At 38.2% G+C, this 18,787-nt stretch overlaps 1 protein-coding gene across 3 annotated transcripts in view; it reads left to right on the top strand.

The window, feature by feature from the left end:
* Nucleotides 1-18,787, top strand: part of MEMO1 (mediator of cell motility 1) — a 130,378-nt gene that overhangs the window by 64,629 nt on the left and 46,962 nt on the right. For all 3 annotated transcript variants that reach the window (XM_060117042.1, XM_060117041.1, XM_060117040.1), the window contains one exon: nt 16,994-17,062. In XM_060117042.1, coding sequence (XP_059973025.1) covers nt 16,994-17,062 — 69 coding nt within the window. The remainder of the gene's footprint in view (nt 1-16,993; nt 17,063-18,787) is intronic.

The following is an 18,787-nucleotide window of genomic DNA, read 5'->3' as shown; positions in this document are numbered from 1 at the left end:
ATTTCAGTTAATTTTGATTTGGTAAATGTTGGAGTTTGTGCTATTTCTGTCACAGCAGCATCTTTTATGTGACTTCTGTTGAGTTCAGGTTGGTACCTTGATAAATAGTAAATAGTAAAAATAATAGCAACCACTTATTAAACAATATGAGAATTAAATGAGTAAATACACATAAAAATCTTACATTAATGTTTGGCACATAGTAAGTATTCCATAAATGTTATGTATTTTTTGTGCCAAACTTTTTGTTAAATACTCCATTTGTATGATCTAACTTCATCTCGTTTAAAAGATTCAGGAAGCTGACTATACTACTTACCAACTGTGTGACATATAAGTTATTTAATCTCTTGTGCCTTTGTCTCCTTGGTAAAACTGGAATAATAATATTACTTTCATGTAGTTTTTCCAAAGATTAAATGAGCTAATCTTTATAAAACTTATAGCATAATGACTTGCTATTACTTATTTTGTTATTCAGCAAATATCTACCAGGCTAAATGCCAGATACTCTTCTTTGTGCTGCTCTTTGAATAAAACAAAATCACTACTCTCGTGGTGCTTGCCTTTTAGTATTTGGGGAAGACAGACAGTAAACAATTATATTCTGTGTCAGGTGCTGATGGGTGCTAAGAAAAAATAAAGCAGATAAGATTGCGAGTGACAGTATGGGTAGGGAGTTGCTAGTTTAGATAGGATAGTGAGAAAAGGTCTTCCTCACAAGGTAACAGTTGAGTCTAAATGATGTGAGAGAGAAGTTATGCAGATGCCCAGGGAAAAAGGGTTTCAGGTTGAGGACAAAGCAAGGACAAAGGCTCTGGGGCAGGATACGCTTAATGTGTTTGAGGGAAAGCAAGGCCAGTGTAGCTGGAGTGGCGTGTGTGTGGGGAAGAGTAGTGGGTGAAGTAGGCTGCTGGGGCTAGATTGTAGGGAGGCGTTGTAGGAGAACATAAAAACTTTGGTTTTTGCTTTTTTTTTTTTTTTTTTTTTTTTTGCTATATGTGGGCCTCTCACTGTTGTGGCCTCTCCCGCTGTGGAGCACAGGCTCCGGATGCGCAGGCCCAGCGGCCATGGCTCACGGGCCCAACCGCTCCGCGGCATGTGGGATCTTCCCGGACCGGGGCACGAACCCGTGTCCCCTGCATCAGCAGGCGGACCCTCAACCACTGCGCCACCAGGGAAGCCCCAAAACTTTGGTTTTTATTCCAAGTGATATGGCAAGTAATGAGAAGTTTTGAGCAGCAAAGTGACATGATCTGACTTAGGTTTGAAAAGGATTATTCTTGCTGCTGTATGAACTTTCTGTTTTGTGGGGGCAAGGAGTCCAATTTAAGAGGCTTATTACTATAGTAAAGAAAAGAGATGACATAATGCCTTTGGCTGGGAGCTAGAGGTGGAGGTGATGAGAAGCTGTATATTCTGGGTATTTGGAAGGCAGGACCAATAAAATAGAAGAAGTCAAGGATGACTCTTAAGTTTGGGCTTGTGAAATTGGAAGGATAGAATTGGAGTTTGTACTAATTATAGGAGAAAACAAGAGTGGAGGTGGGGAGTGGAATTTGAAGTGTTTATATAAAATCTAAATTTTATTCTGCCTGTGTTAATGTTGAGATACCTATTAGGTATCCAAGTGAGGCAGCTAGATATATGAATCTGGAGTACAGGGAAGAAGGGCTAGGCTGTGTTGGCATATCACACTTAACACAGCTAAGTGTGTGACTTTAATCAGACATGGTTGCCTCAGGAGTAAAATAGAGAAGAGAAGAGGTTCAAAGACTAAGCCCTTAGGCAAGCCAGCTTAATTTAGAGGTCACGATGAAGATGAGTATTTGCAAAGGAGATTTGAAGGAGGACCAGTGGGGAAGGGGGAAAACCAAGAGCGAGTGAAGTCTCTGGGAGGAAAAAGGATGAAAATGTGTCAGGGAGGAAAAGATGATTAGGTGTGTCAGATTCTGCCAAGAGGTCAAATAAGATGAGGATTGATAATTGGATACTATGGAGATTGCTGGTTATTTTAGTAAGAACAATTTCTGTGGGGCGGTGGGGATGAAAGCACAGTTGGAGTGAGTTCAAGAAAGAATCAAGGAGGGAAATGAAGACAGTGAGTATAGATAGTTTTTTTGAGAAATTTTGCTATAAATCAAGGAAACAGGGCAATGGGAATATGGTGTCAGGGAGAATTTTTATTTAAGGTGGGAGATATTAAAGTTTATAATGTTGATGACATGATCCAGTAGAGAAAGAAAAATTGATGCAAGGATAAGTTGGGAAGTTTTTATGAGTGAGATCCTTGGTTGGGTGAGAAACAGTGGATTAGTAATCATCTCTTTATAACATCTCATGAGGTATGTTCTATTGTCATTCCCATTACTTTGCTGGTATTTAACTATTATGGTATACTACCTTCCTAGTTAAAACTTACTCTAGGGCTTCCCTGGTGGCGTGGTGGTTGAGAGTCCACCTGCCGGTACAGGGGATGCGGGTTCGTGCCCCAGTCCGGGAGGATCCCACATGCCGCGGAGCGGCTGGGCCTGTGAGCCATGGCCGCTGAGCCTACGCGTCCGGAGCCTGTGCTCCGCAACGGGAGAGGCCACAGCAGTGAGAGGCCTGCGTACCGCCAAAAAAAAAAACAAAAAACAAAAAACCACTCTAAATGTGGGAGCTGAGCTGAATCAACATAAAATTAAAATGGGGTTAGTTATTCATGAAAAAGTAGCTAGACTTGTTTGCTTCTTGTAGTTAGTTTTAAATTGAAATGTTTGGAAATGCCCTGGGAAGTGAAATGTTTGAGTCTATGTTACAAATATATTAATTTGTAAAAGATTTCCAAGTTACCTTAGGTTTTAAAATGAATATTTGAAAATCGTTTTGGCTTTGGTGTGCATGTTTCTGCTATATAGTGACTTTGTAGTTACATTTATGTATGTATAGGCAATTTCTACTTTGTTAATATATGAAAACTTTAAATATAGTCAAGTTCATCTTATTATATGGTTTTCATCTTATTATATTTTCCTTTCCAGAGTTACTTTTTTTTTTTTTTTTTTTTTTGCGGTATGCGGGCCTCTCACTGTTGTGGCCTCTCCCGTTGCGAAGCACAGGCTCCGGACGCGCAGGCTCAGCGGCCATGGCTCACAGGCCCAGCCGCGGACCGGGGCATGAACCCGTGTCCCCTGCATTGGCAGGCGGACTCTCAACCACTGCGCCACCAGGGAAGCCCTCCTTTTTTTTTTTTAAGGTAGAAAAGCAACAACAAATATTTTCTTGTTGTATCGGCACAAAAGTGTCTTTGTAAGAATGAGCTTATATAGTAATTAGACAACTTAAAATTTTAAGATTTCTACTTTTATTTCAAATCAAAAACACACTTTAAAAATTTTATAAATTCCAGCTCTCTGGGACCACCTTTTCTTAGATTTTGCCTTCATGGGAATAAATCATATGAGGGGAACCTTAAAAAACAAACTCAGAACCTAGATAGCACACTTTTGAAAATGCTTAAACAGTTTGCTTATTTTTATATGGATGTAGATTAAATAGAATAATGTCATTTATTGTTGACATTATTAAAAGATTAAATATTGACCCATAAACCAACTGTTGATCAATTTTAATGAATTCTAATCTATATAACATAACCAGGCACATTTGGGAGAGGGATTCAAAAGAATTTAATTTGACTAAAAAATATCTTTTGGTTGCATTTGGAACTGTCTTACTTATATTGAGGCACAGGAGACAGTATGTGGCCCTGGGATATATATTGAAATGATCTTATGAACTAGGAGTTCCAGAAGCCTTCTTACCATGACTGCCAGATACCTTGATGCCAAAATTGTTGTTTATCTTGCAGTATTCAGCAGTAACTCAGCAACCCTTAGAATGGAGCTGTACAGGTATGCATCACTTAAGAAACATCTTATTGAATATAAAAATATAAGCAGATAATTGTGGAAGGGACTTAATTTACATGATGAAATTATTTTTTACTGTCAAGCACAGACAATGAATATTGAAGGCCATACATTTAAAGCACAATTTGATTTCTTAGTAGTTAACTGAGTAGGAATATTATGGAATAAAGGATACTTTCACTTTTCATTGTGTACCTTTTTTTACGGTTTGACTTTTTTTACTGTGTACATTATACCTTTAGTATAAAAACCTGTTTGAAAAATTTAAAAACTAAGAAACATTTATATAGAAGACCAGGTTGTATATAGTGAAGCATACCTGTAGAGCTCTACCAGTGCATGTCATGAGACAATGAATCTTCATAAATTATCTAGTTAATTTAAGTTACTGGAGATTTGCAGTCCTTGTTAATGTTAACAAACAATCTTCTAAACAGTCTCATAGTGCATTCTGTGTTGTGTTGTGTGCTTGTTTGGCTTTGTTTTGGTTTTGTCTCATTTCCTTTCACATAGTGAAAGCAGATGTGCCCTGTGTGAATGATAGGCCAGAAGACAGGTTCCTTGCATTAGCATAGAGTTGAACTAAATCTGGTAGAAACCGTCAAGACTTTCCCAGTCTTGTTAATATTAAAAGGACCAGTAGGTTATTCATGGCAATATCTCAAATCATATATGCTCTAGCAGTAAAAAAAACCCCTCAATATGCAACATTGTGGTTAGTTTATTCTTACTTGACTTTTTAGCTCATAATATTGTTTGCTTAATGTTTGTGAGATTCCATTTGTAAAAATAAAATATTCTAAATAATGACTGTTTTACCTGGATATTTTTTGGATATAATCATTTACTGATTTTTTTATTGAAGCAGGAATCTTTAGGGCCATTGAGCAGTGCCTGTGAAAGAAAAGAATAAAAAGCTAGGTGCAGCAAAATAAAATTGAGATGGAGGTTGCTGCTTCTGTAAACTGTTTGGGGCCAGTTGTCATTCAGGTTGATCCTGTATGTTTACAGGTGTTTTTAAATTTAGTTTCTAGGTTTGTAGATCATGTCTTAACTTAAGGTTGCAAACTTTGCTTATTGCTGGAGGAGATCACATTTCATCTGGTCCAATCTTCTCATTTCATCTAGGGCAGTCTTTTATTTTGCATTTTTCCTGCTATTCAATAGAATTAGGACTACGGAAATCTGACTTTGTTGAATTCAAGTAAGTGTTCTTTTATTATTCCCTATATCCACTTTGATGAAAAACCTCTCATAGAATGTTTAGTAGACTCTTGGCATTCATAGTTGTTAGTGAAAGTCCATGTGATGTAGTGATTAGTAATTTTCCTGAGGTAGGAATTTAAATTATACCACACTGCAAGGTTGCTGTATGGGAAACTGTCAGTTAACTAGTGAGTGGTTGTGGACAGTGTGACCTTGCATCCTCATTTAATTGCAGCTCTCTGAGGGGCACAGAAATTCTGGTAGGTTAGGAGCTGAAGTTGCTGATGCAAAGGATCTGCTGTTTAGGTGTAAAGGGAGAAGCAAAAGTACTCTACGTTAAAAGAAAGATCAGTTTTTAGAGGTATGGTTTTAGCCTAATGACAAATTATAGATATAATTATATATATATATATAATATATAATAATAGTATAATTTTGTATTTGTTTTCATGAGAAGTTACATTGAGAATCAGAGTTACCTGTAACAGCTAGCAGGTATGACTTTGTGTTAAAGGTTTTAAGAACTCTAAAAAGACTGACTTGGACACACTTTTATGATGCATATTCAAATATCTGTAGAGCTCAAATTTTCATTGCTCTTCTGGCTGTTATGCAGAACGACTAAAGAAAAAAAACGTATTCCCTTAGCGAAGCCTCCTTTATTGTGAGTGATTCCTTACTGGAACCTGTTTCCACATACATGTAGAGTTATAGATTCTGTGAGCAAGAGAAGGGTGTAGGAACAGAGGATTAGTGGTGAGAGTTGATGATTATTACTATGGCTTTATTCATTACCATATATCTGGGCCAGGGTAAAGGAAAGTATTACAAATTCTCTTCTTTGACTGTGACCTTGGTCCTTTCATGAAGTAGAGTTCCTCACTATGGGGGATAAGTGAGTATGGGGAATACTTAATGATCAAAAAATAGATACACTGCAGTGTATTCTCTATCTAAGTTAAGAATCTCGCTATCCAATCTTGAACCAATCTCCCTGGGAGATTGGTTCAAGATGGCGGGGTAGAAGGATGTGCGCTCACTCCCTCTTGCGAGAGCACAGGAATCACAACTAACTGCTGAACAATCATCGACAGGAAGACACTGGAACTCACCAAAAAAGATTCCCCACATCCAGAGACAAAGGAGAAGCCGCAATGAGAGGGTAGGAGGGGCGAAATCACAATAAAATCAAATCCCATAACTGCTGGGTGGGTGACTCACAAACTGGAGAACACTTATACCACAGAAGTCCACCCACTGGAGTGAAGGTTCTAACCCCCAGGTCAGGCTTCCTAACCTGGGGGTCTGGCAATGGGAGGAGGAATTCCCAGAGACTCAAACTTTGAAGGCTGGTGGGATTTGATTGCAGAACTTTGACAGGACTGGGGGAAGCAGAGACTCCACTCTTGGAGGGCACACACAAAATAGTGTGCGTATCAGGACCCAGGGGGAAGGAGCAGTGACCCCATAGGAGACTGAACCAGACATACCTGCTAGTGTTGGAGGGTCTCCTGCAGAGGCGGGGGTGGCTGTGGCTCACCGCGGAGAAAAGGACACTGGCAGCAGAAGTTCTGGGAAGTACTCCTTGGCGTGAGGCCTCCCAGAGTCCACCATTAGCCCCACCAAGAGCCTGTTGGCTCCAGTGCTGGGTCGCCTCAGGCCAAACAACAAACAGGGAGGGAACTCAGCCCCACCCATCAGCAGACAAGCAGACAAGCATTAAAGTTTTACTGAGCTCTGCCCACCAGAGCAACACCCAGCTCTACCCACCACCAGTCCCTCCCATCAGGAAGCTTGCACAAGCCTCTTAGATAGCCTTATCCAAGGGCAGACAGCAGAAGCAAGAAGAACTGTAATCCTGCAGCCTGTGGAATGAAAACCACATTCACAGACAGATAGACAAAATTAAAAGGCAGAGGACTATGTACCAGATGAAGAAACAAGATAAAACCGCAGAAGAACAACTAACTGAAGTGGAGATAGGCAACCTTGCAGAAAAAGAATTCAGAATAACGATAGTGAAGATGATTCAGGACTTGGGAAAAAGAATGGAGGCAAAGATTGAGAAGATGCAAGAAATGTTTAACAAACACCTAGAAGATTTAAACAGAGGTGAACAATATAATAACTGAAATGAAAAATACACTAGAAGGAATCAATAGAAGAATAACTGAGGCAGAAGAACGGATAAGTGACCTGGAACACAGAATGGTGGAAATCAATGCCACGGGACAGAATAAAGAAAAAAGACTGAAAAGCAATGAAGACAGCCTAAGGGACCTCTGGGACAACATTAAACACACCAACATTCGCATTATACGTGTCCCAGAAGGAGAAGAGAGAGAGAAAGGACCCGAGAAAATATTTGAAGAGATTATAGTCGAAAACTTTCCTAACATGGGAAAAGAAATAGCCACACAACTCCAGGAAGCGCAGAGAGTTCCAGACGGGATAAACCCAAGGAGAAACACGCTGAGACACACAGTAATCAAACTGACAAAAATTAAAGACAAAAAAAAATTATTGAAAGCAACAAGGGAAGAAAAACAAATAACATAAAAGGGAATTCCCATAAGGTTAACAGCTGATTTCTCAGCAGAAACTCTACAAGCCAAAAGGGAGTAGCATGATATATTTAAAGTGATGAAAGGGAAGAACCTACAACCAAGATTACTCTACCCAGCAAGGATCTCATTCAGTTTCGACAGAGAAATCAAAAGCTTTACAGACAAGCAAAAGCTAAGAGAATTCAGCACTACCAAACCAGCTCTACAACAAATGCTAAAGGAACTTCTCTAAGTGGGAAACACAAGAGAAGAAAAGGACCTACAAAAACAAACCCAAAACAATTAAGAAAATGGTCATAGGGACATACATATTGCTAATTACCTTAAATGTGAATGGACTAAATGCTCCAACCAAAAGACACAGGCTGGCTGAACGGATACAAAAACAAGACCCATATATATGCTGTCTACAAGAGACCCACTTCAGACCTAGGGACACATACAGACTGAAAGTGAGGGGATGGTGAAAGATATTCCATGCAAATGGAAATCAAAAGAAAGCTGGAGTAGCAATACTCACACCAGATAAAATAAACTTTAAAATAAAGAATGTTACAAGAGACAAGGAAGGACACAACATAATGATCAAGGGGTCAATCCAAGAAGAAGATATAACAGTTACAAATATATATTCACCCAACACAGGAGCACCTCAATACATAAGGCAACTGCTAACAGCTATAAAAGAGGAAATAGACAGTAACACAATAATAGTGGGGGACTTTAACACCTCACTTACACCAGTGGACAGATCATCCAGACAGAAAATTAATAAGGAAACACAAGCTTTAAATGACACAACAGACCAGATAGATTTAATTGATATTTATAGGACATTCCATCCAAAAACAGCAGATGACACTTTTCTATAGTGCACACAGAACATTCTCCAGGATAGATCACATCTTGGGTCACAAATCAAGCCTTGGAAAATCTAAGAAAATTGAAATCATATCAAGATCTTTTCCAACCACAATGCTATGAGATTAGAAATAAATTACAGGGAAAAAAACGTTAAAAAGACAAACACATGGAGGCTAAACAATACATTACTAAATAACCAAGAGATCACTGAAGAAATCAAGGAGAAAATTAAAAAATACCTAGAGACAAATGACAACGAAAACATGACAATCCAAAACCTATGGGATGCAGCAAAAGCAGTTCGAAGTGGGAAGTTTATAATACAATCCTCCCTCAAGACAGAACAAAATCTCAAATAAACAATCTAACCTTACACCTAAAGGAACTAGAGAAAGAAGAACAAACAAAACCCAAAGTGAGGAGAAGGAAAGTAAACATAAAGATCAGAGCAAAAATAAATGAAATGGAAACAAAACAGTAACAAAGATAATAAAACTAAAGCCTGGTTCTTTGAGAAGATAAATAAAATTGATAAACCTTTAGCCAGACTCATCAAGAAAAAGAGGGAGAGGACTCAAATCAATAAAATTAGAAATGAAAAACAAGAAGTTACAATAGACACTGTAGAAATACAGAGCATCCTAAGAGACTACTACAAGCAAATGTATGCCAATAAAATGGACAACTTGGAAGAAATGGACAAATTCTTAGAAAGGTATAACCTTCCAAGACTGAACCAGGAAGAAACAGAAAATATGAACAGACCAATCGCAAGTAATGAAATTGAAACTGTGATTAAAAATCTTGCAAGAAACAAAAGTCCAGGACCAGATGGCTTCACAGGTGAATTCTATCAAACGTTTAGAGAAGAGCTAATGCCCATCCTTCTCAAACTCTTCCAAAATATCACAGAGGATGGAACACTCCCAATCACATTCTATTGGACCACCATCACCCTGATACCAAAATCGGACAAAGATGATACAAAAAAAAGAAAATTACAGACCAGTATCACCGATGAAGATAGATGCAAAAGTCCTGAACAAAGTACTAGCAAACAGAATCCAACAACACCATGGTGTATGATTAAAAGGATCATGCACCATGATCAAGTGGGATTTATTCCAGGGATGCAATGATTCTTCTATATATGCAAATCAATCAATGTGGTACACCATATTAACAAATTGAAGAATGAAAACCAAATGATCATCTGAATAGATGCAGAAAAAGGTTTTGACAAAATTCCACACCCATTTATGATAAAAACTCTCCAGAAAGTGGGCATAGAGGGAACCTACCTCAACATAATAAAGGCCATATACGACAAACTCACAGCAAACATCATTCTCAGTGGTGAAAAACGGAAAGCATCTTCCGATCAGGAAGAAGACAAGGATGTCCATTCTCCCCACTATTATTCAACGTAGTTTTGGAAGTCCTAGCCATGGCAGTCAGAGAAGAAAAAGAAATAAAAGGAATCCAAATCAGAAAAGAAGAAGTAAAACTGTCACTGTTTGAAGACGACATGATACTATACATAGATAATCCAAAAGATGACACCAGAAAACTACTAGAGCTAATCAATGAATTTGGTGAAGTTGCAGGATACAAAATTAATGCACAGAAATCTCTTGCATCCCTATGCACTAACAATGAAATATCAGAAAGAAATTAAGGAGAAACAATATTGTTCACCATTGCAACAAAAATAATCAAATACAAGGGAATAAACCTACCTAAGGAGGTAAAAGAACTGTACTCAGAAAACTATAAGACACTGGTGAGAGAAATCAAAGATGACACAAACAGAAGGAGAGATATACCATGTTCTTTGATTGGAAGGATGAATATTATGAAAATGACTATACTACCCAAAACAATCTACAGATTCAGTGCAATCCCTATCAACTTACCAATGGCATTTTTTTACAGAACTAGAACAAAAAATCTTAAAGTTTGTATGGAGACACCAAAGACCCCAAATAGCCAAAGCAGTCTTGAGGGAAAAAAACGGAGCTGGAAGAATGAGACTCCCTGACTTCAGACTATACTACAAAGCTACAGTAATCAAGACAGTATGGTACTGGCAGAACAACAGAAATATAGATCAATGGAACAGGATAGAAAGCCCAGAGATAAACCCACGCACCTATGGTCAACTAATGTATGATAAAGGAGGCAAGAATATACAATGGAGAAAAGACAGCTTCTTTCATAAGTGGTGCTAGGAAAACTGGACAGCTACCTATAAAAGAGTGAAATTAGAACACTCCCTAACACCATACACAAAAATAAAGCCAAAATGCATTACAGACCTAAGACCGGACACTGTAAATCTCTTAGAGGAAAACATAGGAAGGACACTCTTTGACATAAATCACAGCAAGATCTTTTTTGATCCACCTCTTAGAGTAATGGAAATAAAAAGAAAAATAAACAAATGGGACCTAATGAAACTTAAAATCTTTTGCAAAGCAAAGGAAACTATATACAAGACGAAAAGACAACCCTCAGAATGGGAGAAAATATTTGCAAATGAATCAACGGACAAAGGATTAATCTCCAAAATACATTAACAGCTCCTGCAGCTCAATATTAAAAAAACAACCCAATCCAAAAATGGGCAGAAGACCTAAATAGACATTTCTCCAGAGAAGACATACAGATGACCAAGAGGCACATGAAAAGCTGCTCAACATCACTAATTATTAGAGAAATGCAAATCAAAGCTACAGTGAGGTATCACCTCACAACGGTTAGAATGGACATCATCAGAAAATCTACAAAGAATAAATGCTGGAGAGGGTGTGGAGAAAAGGGAACCCTCTTGCACTGCTGGTGGGTATGTAAGTTGATACAGCCACTATGGAGAACAATATGGAGGTTCTTTAGAAAAGTAAAAATAGAATTACCATATGACCCAGCAATCCCACTATTGGGCATATACTCAGAGAAAACCATAATTCTAAAAGACACATGCACCCCAATGTTCATTGTAGCACTATTTACAATAGCCAAGTCATTGGGAGCAACCTAAATGCGTATCAACAGCCGAATGGATAAAGAAGATGTGGTACATATATAGAATGGAATACTACTCAGCCATAAAAAGGAACGAAATTGGGTCCTTTGTAGAAACGTGGATGGACCTAGATACTGTCATACAGAGTGAAGTCAGAAAGGAAAAAGAAATATCATATATTAACGCATATTTGTGGAATATAGAAAAATGGTATAGATGAACTGGTTTGCAAGGCAGAAATAGAGACAGATGTAGAGAACAGATGTATGGAAACCATGGGGGGAAGCGGGGGTGGGGTGGTGGTGGTGGTGGGATGAATTGGGAGATTGGGATTGACATATATACACTGAGATATATAAAATAGATAGCTAATAAGAACCTGCTGTATAAAATAAATAAATAAAATTTAAAAAAAGATAAAAGAATCTTCCTTGCGTTTTGCCACTATGTTGTCTTTAGGTCAAGCAGACTTTTATACCTTCAGCTTCAAAAAGGACTGAAACCATGAAATCTAAGTTCTTATTATGAAACAAGTTTACCTTAGTTAATTGTGTTTTCAAAACTATCATCCTTCCTTGTAGTCTTACAGGCTATGTGATTCTGTAAGTATTCTTCCAGTTGTTAGGCTTATTGCTTTTCCTACTCCATGGACTCCTTCCCTTCTTTTTTTTTTTTTTTTTTTTTTTTTTTTTTTTTGGTGGTACGTGGGCCTCTCACTGTTGTGGCCTCTCCCATTGCGGAGCACAGGCTCCGGACGCGCAGGCCCAGCGGCCATGGTCCACGGGCCCAGCCGCTCCGCGGCATGTGGGATCCTCCCGGACCGGGGCACGAACCCGCCTCCCCTGCATCAGCAGGCGGACTCTCAACCACTGCGCCACCAGGGAAGCCCTCCTTCCCTTCTTCCTTGAACTATGTAAAGGTCTCTTACGGTGCTTAAGAATGGGTTCTGGAGCTCTACTGCCTGACTTTATATCCTGGAGTGCCACTTACTATCTGTATGACCTTGAGCAAGTTTCTTAACCTTGCTGCTTTAGTTTCTTCATCTATAAAATGAGAAGAATAATAATTCCTATCTCATAGAGTTGTTAGGATTAAAAATAATGCTTTGAGTTGCATAGAAGAGTGCCTGAGATGCAGTAAGCACTCAGTTACCACTATCATCACAACTGTCCTCTTCTTCCTCCTCCTACTTGGTCACTAAGATATGTCACTGTTTCTTTCTAGACCCTAGATCATTGATTTCTCATTTACCACTGGCACTGACACCATTCTAGACCTAGACCATGATATTACTGCCTCACGCCACAGTTTCCAAGAGAGCTTCACGTAACTTGTCTTGCCTCTAACACGACCTTTGTGCTTGTGTTTTTCAGTACATGATAACAGTTTCATATTGTCACTCCCCTGTTCCAAGAGCATACAGCAGTTTTTCAGTAACTTGTTTTATCAAGCCCAGACTCCTCTGTCTGACTCTGGGTTAACATTACTCTCTTGTTCCATTCAGGCCAGTTTCATATTTTCTCATTTACATCATACACTTGGACATTTGCTCATGTTTTTCCTTCAGGCTTTATTCCCTTCATGCCCTTACCCTTCTACTTACTATTTCTTTCCTACCTGTACTTCAAGAATCTAACGTTTCTAAGAAGGCTTTCTGGCATTTAAGAACTGAGCTTGGATAGGAACAGCGTTGGTAAAACTGGGAGAGTACAAAGACAGGTTGATTTAGAGATCGGAGTATAGATTGGGGTTCAGGGCCTTTAAATTCAAGAAGAGTAAGGACTGAGAAGTGGAGGGATGTGAAGTGAGTGACAACTGAGAGCAAAGCAGTGTTGAAAATCTGAATGTCATTCAGGTTTGTGACAGACCAGGGTGGATCCAGATGGATCAGATGGTTTTTAAGGTCTGCATGGCCAGGCAAGATAGTGCATATCTGAACTGACAGGAGCCAGTGATGTTCAGATGAGGAACAGGTATTAAGTATCTGAAGTAGTTGGTATTGGTGTCTTGGGGACTGGAAGACTGGGGACATAACCGGTTAAAATAGAGCCCCTGGTTAGCCTAGAATATCAAGATCAGTACAGGATGACAGCAAAACTGAATTTGCTGAGCCACAGAACAACTTATATTACCTTCTGGCTATGATTAGAACTGGATTGTGAGAATATTGCTATATTCAGGCAACTTGATAGGCTCCCTTGACAGAGGTGTAAGGATGGAGTGACTACCATTAATCTGACCTATTAAGCCTCAGTGATTTCAGTGTGCTTAGCATATGTCCCATATTACTTTACTCCTAATTAAGGACCCTACTATCTTGTATGGTTGTGATTGACTTATGTGAATCTCTTTTTCTGTGTCTATATCAGATGAGTATCTTTTTTTTTTTTTTTGCGGTACGCGGGCCTCTCACTGTTGTGGCCTCTCCCTTTGCGGAGCACAGGCTCCGGATGCGCAGGCTCAGCGGCCATGGCTCACGGGCCCAGCCACTCCGTGTCATGTGGGATCCTCCCGGACCGGGGCACGAACCCATGTCCCCTGCATCAGCAGGCGGACTCTCAACCACTGCGCCACCAGGGAAGCCCTCATTTTTAAAATAGAGCTTTGCTGGGGTATGATTAACATTCAGCTGCATATAAAGTATGCAGTTTGATAAGTTTGAAATATGTATACACCTGTGAAGTCATTACCACGATTAAGATAATGAACATATTCATCATCTTCAGCAGTTTCCTTGTGCTCTTCTTTCCCTCTCTGCCCTTCTCCCACCCTCCCACATCCACTGATTTACTTTCTGTCACTATAGATTAGTTCTTATTTTCTAGAATTATTTATTTTTATTTTTAATTGAAGTAGAGTTGATTTACAGTGTTGTGCCAGTCTCTCCTGTACAGCAAGTGACTCAGTTTTATACATACATATTCTTAAAAAAATTTTTTTTTATTGTAGAAGTATTTAAATGGAATCATATAGTATGAACTCTTTTTGTCTGGCTTCTCTCACTCAGCGTATTTATTTTTTTACCATAATTATTTTGAGTGTGTCAATAGTTTATTCCTTTCTATTGCTGAAGAGTTATTTCATTGTATGGATATACTTCAATTTGTTTATCCATTCACCTTTTGAGGGACATTTGGCTGTTTCCGTTTTTGGCTCTTGCAAGTAAAAATGGGATGAATATTTGTGTACAAATCTTTGTGTGCACATAATGTTTATATATATATATATATATATATATATTTAGGAGTGGAATCGTTGGCAGGAGTTTTATGGCAGAAGTATGTTTAGCTTTTTTTTTTTTTTTTTTAAAGAAACTGCCAAACCATTTTCCAAAGTAGTTGTACCGTTTTACATTTCCTACAGACTGAGTTTCAGTTCTACATCCTTGCCACATTTGGTATGGTCACTCATTTTAATTTTAGCTTATTCTAGTGGGTGTTTAGTGGCAGCTCACTGTAGTTTTAATTTGCCTTTCCTTAATGAGTAACTGATGTACAGCCTTCTTTTGTGTGCTTTTTGCCATCCCAGTGTATTTTTTTTTTTTTTGCTGAACGCAGGCCTCTCACTGTTGTGGCCTCTCCCGTTGCGGAGCACAGGCTCCGGCCGCGCAGGCTCAGCGGCCATGGCTCACGAGCCCAGCAGCTCTGTGGCATGTGGGATCTTCCCGGACCAGGGCACGAACCTGTGTCCCTTGCATCGGCAGGTGGACTCTTAACCACTGCGCCACCAGGGAAGCCCCCGGTGTATTTTTTGATGAAAGTATCTGTTCACATCTTTTCCTATTTAAAAATTTTTTAAAAATTGTAGTAACATAAAATCTACCATCTTAACTACTTTTAACCATTTATATAGTAGTGTTAAGTGCATTCACTTTGTTGTGCAACCAATCTTCCGAATTCTTTTTGTCTTGTAAAACAGTTACCTATATTTTTTAAAGTATTAGGTTGTTTTGAAATTTCTTTATATATTCAGATATAAATTCTTTATCAGATATATGCTTTTTCTTTATATATTTAGATATAAATCCTTTGTCAGATATATGCTTTACAAATATTTTCTCCCAGTCTGTGTTTTGTCTTTTCAGTTTACTGTGCATCTTGAAATTGTCCATGATGGGAATGATTTACTCCACATTAATAGACAGATTGCTGTAAATCAGGATTTTATTTTTTGTTGATTGTCTGTACTCAAGAAAAGTAATGGGGAAAGGTTAATAAGGCAGATGAAACTTAAAATTATGTTACGTCTGTAACCTTTACACTGTGACAAGCACAAAAAAATGAGGAAAGAAATATGCTTTCCAGTATTTGAAAAACTATTGTCTAATAAGCAAAGAAGTCATTCAAGTCATTGTTGAATGAGTGAAATTCAGACATATGTCTTCATTATTTCACTCTTGTCATTTGCAGCCATTGCTTGGCTGTGGGTTAAAGAGTTCATCTACCATCAGTGAAAGCATTCTGGGACAATCAATTGCCTAAGCTGAATTTGCAGTAAAGAGTATTTTATACTTTTTCATTGTTTGTCATTTGTGTGATACGTCTCTCTTTATTTCAGTAAAATTTATAATAAGCTTATGTACATATGTATACAGTTTTTTCCTGCAGAGCCATTTGTTAAACATTTACTGGCCGTACACTAAATAGTAAGCATTAAGGGAAATATTTCTAGACTCACATAGCTTGAGTCAAGAAAGAAAAATGAAGTTCTGAAACAAAGTCATTGTACGGGTGATCAGAGGACCAATGTAAAGCTGAGACCAGAGAAGGAAAAGGATGGGATGAGTAGTAGGGAGAAAAAATGAAAGACATAATACACAGAAGGTCAGGTCAATTCTCTTACCACTAAAGACACAGAGGGACGTGAGTTGTTTCTTGTAGATTATTTGTTTTGCTCTGATGTGACTTGGTCTTATTATTTTTATGTATGTAATAGCCTGTTAATGGTATTGAAGAGGAATGTTAAAAGCTCATATATTATTAATGTTACATTAGCAACTTCAAATAAGCCTTGAATATTTCCAAATATAATTTTCCTTCAGACCAAATACTTTTTAACATTTAAAATTGGAATACAGGGGGACTTCCCTGGTGGTACAGTGGTTAAGACTCTACTTCCACTGCAGGGGGCACAGGTTTGATCTCTGGTTGGGGAACTGAGATCCCGCATGCTGTGCAGCATGGCCCCCCCAATAAATAAATAAATAAATAAATAAATAAAATAACAGTGGAACACAGAACAATGATGTGTTCCCTGTTATCTTCTAGAAGTTGCATCATTATCTATCAATACATTGCTTTTTAGTCTGTACACATAATGTTTACCATAATTATTAGATTTCCTTCAAAAGTTTTTTTTTCCCAGAATAACTTGATTTTGAATCTGATGATTAAGTTAAACATTTTTTTGTTTTGTAGCCATGCAGGGTATACGTACTGTGGGTCTTGTGCTGCTCATGCTTACAAACAAGTGGATCCATCTATTACGTAAGTAATATAGTTAGATACCATTTTGATTAGGTGGTTGGGAATTATAATTGCTTTGTCACTGAAGTAATTTGTTTTACATACTTATTATATACTTGATTTCATTAAGAATTTGACTTTATAAATTTGATTATACCTTATATAGGTTATGAAAAGCTTTAATACTATTTTTCATTATCTGAACATTTAGTTTCTACCTTCCCTTTGTTTGGTAAAATGTTTAGTTCTGGAAGTGTTAGAAGGTTAATACAGTATTGTGATTTATACAAAATATATATTTGGTCATTTAAATGACCAAAATATATTTCACATATATATTTAGTCTTTTTCCACAGTTACAGGCTCACAGCTCCCAAAACCCTTGGAATTTCCTAAGTGGTGAGAATGGCAAAAGTGTTTCTTGTATGTTAATAAGGTGACTTTTGGACCCCACCTAAGCATGGGGCTGGTTGCCAGGATAACCAACCTTGTGTTTAGAGGGTTGGAATTTTCATTCCCACTCCCTGACCTCCCCTGGGGAGGGGAGAGAGCCTGGAGGTTGAATCAGTCGCCATCATGACTATGTAATAAAGCCCCCATAAAAACCCAAAGGGACAGGGTTCGGAGAGCTTCCATGTTGGTGAACATGTGGAGATTTGGAGAGAGTGGCCCGCCTGTAGAGGGCATGAAGGTCCTGGCTCTTTCCCCTCGCCTTGCCCTACGCACCTCCTCCATCTGGCTGTTGCTAAGTTATATCTTTTTATAATAAACCGGTGACCTAGTAAGTGAAATATTTCTCTGAGTTTTGTGAGCCGCTCTAGCAAATTAAACCTCTGATTTGTAACTGGTCTGTCAGAAATACAGGTAACAACCTGGACTTATGATTGGCCTCTGAATTGAAATTCAAGGAGGTGGTTGTTGGAATTGCCAATCTGTAACTGGTTGGTCAGAAGCACAAGTGACAACCTGGGCTTGCGACTGGCATCTGAGATGGGGGATGGGTGTGGGTGTGGGGACATTTTTGTAGGACTGAACCCGTAACCTGTGGAATCTGATGCTATCTCAAGGTAGATAGTGTCAGAATTGAGTGTGCCCCCTCTTCCACTCACATGAATGCACACAGTGGAATTGGGTCCAGGAACGTTAACAGTTAAATATTTTGGTTTTTAAAATTTTCTTTGAAAACCTGGAGATGAATACTTTTAAGAAAAATTCAAAGCCCTTTGTTCTATTTTAATCACTTTATAATTGAAAATTCTTTATTGTACGTGTTAGGTTGTGTTTAATGAATGAAGAATAATTTCTCATTGACAGGATAAGGTACCTAAGTTATTTTAGAATCTGACAATGAATTTAATATGGTTTTTTAATTATATTAGCTCTTAATAATTTAATGACAGCTCTGAAATTAGCTTTAAAAAGTCTTTCTGTCAAATTGAGACTGAGTCGTATACTACTCTCTAAAATGAGAAATTTGTGAACTTTAAAAGCATAGTATACCACTCTCTAAAATAAGAAACTTGTGAAATTTCAAAAGTTTCTGCTGGAATTAGCCACCCAAATTACTTAGTTTGCTGACCAACATTTTATTTAAATAGCCAGTTCACTACATGTGGACCAGTGTCAGGTTCTAGTCTGTATTGCCAGTTGTACGTACACTGTGTGAATAGGTGAAACTGATCATTTTAATTCTGTCAAATGTTGTTAGGTTAGACTCGTACTAGTAGAGATGAAGTATAATCATTC

The sequence above is a fragment of the Mesoplodon densirostris genome, chromosome 14, assembly GCF_025265405.1.
Source record: "Mesoplodon densirostris isolate mMesDen1 chromosome 14, mMesDen1 primary haplotype, whole genome shotgun sequence".
Taxonomy (NCBI): Eukaryota; Metazoa; Chordata; class Mammalia; order Artiodactyla; family Ziphiidae; genus Mesoplodon; species Mesoplodon densirostris.
Note: the sequence above shows the minus strand (reverse complement) of the source record. Positions and strands in the feature narration are given on the sequence as shown.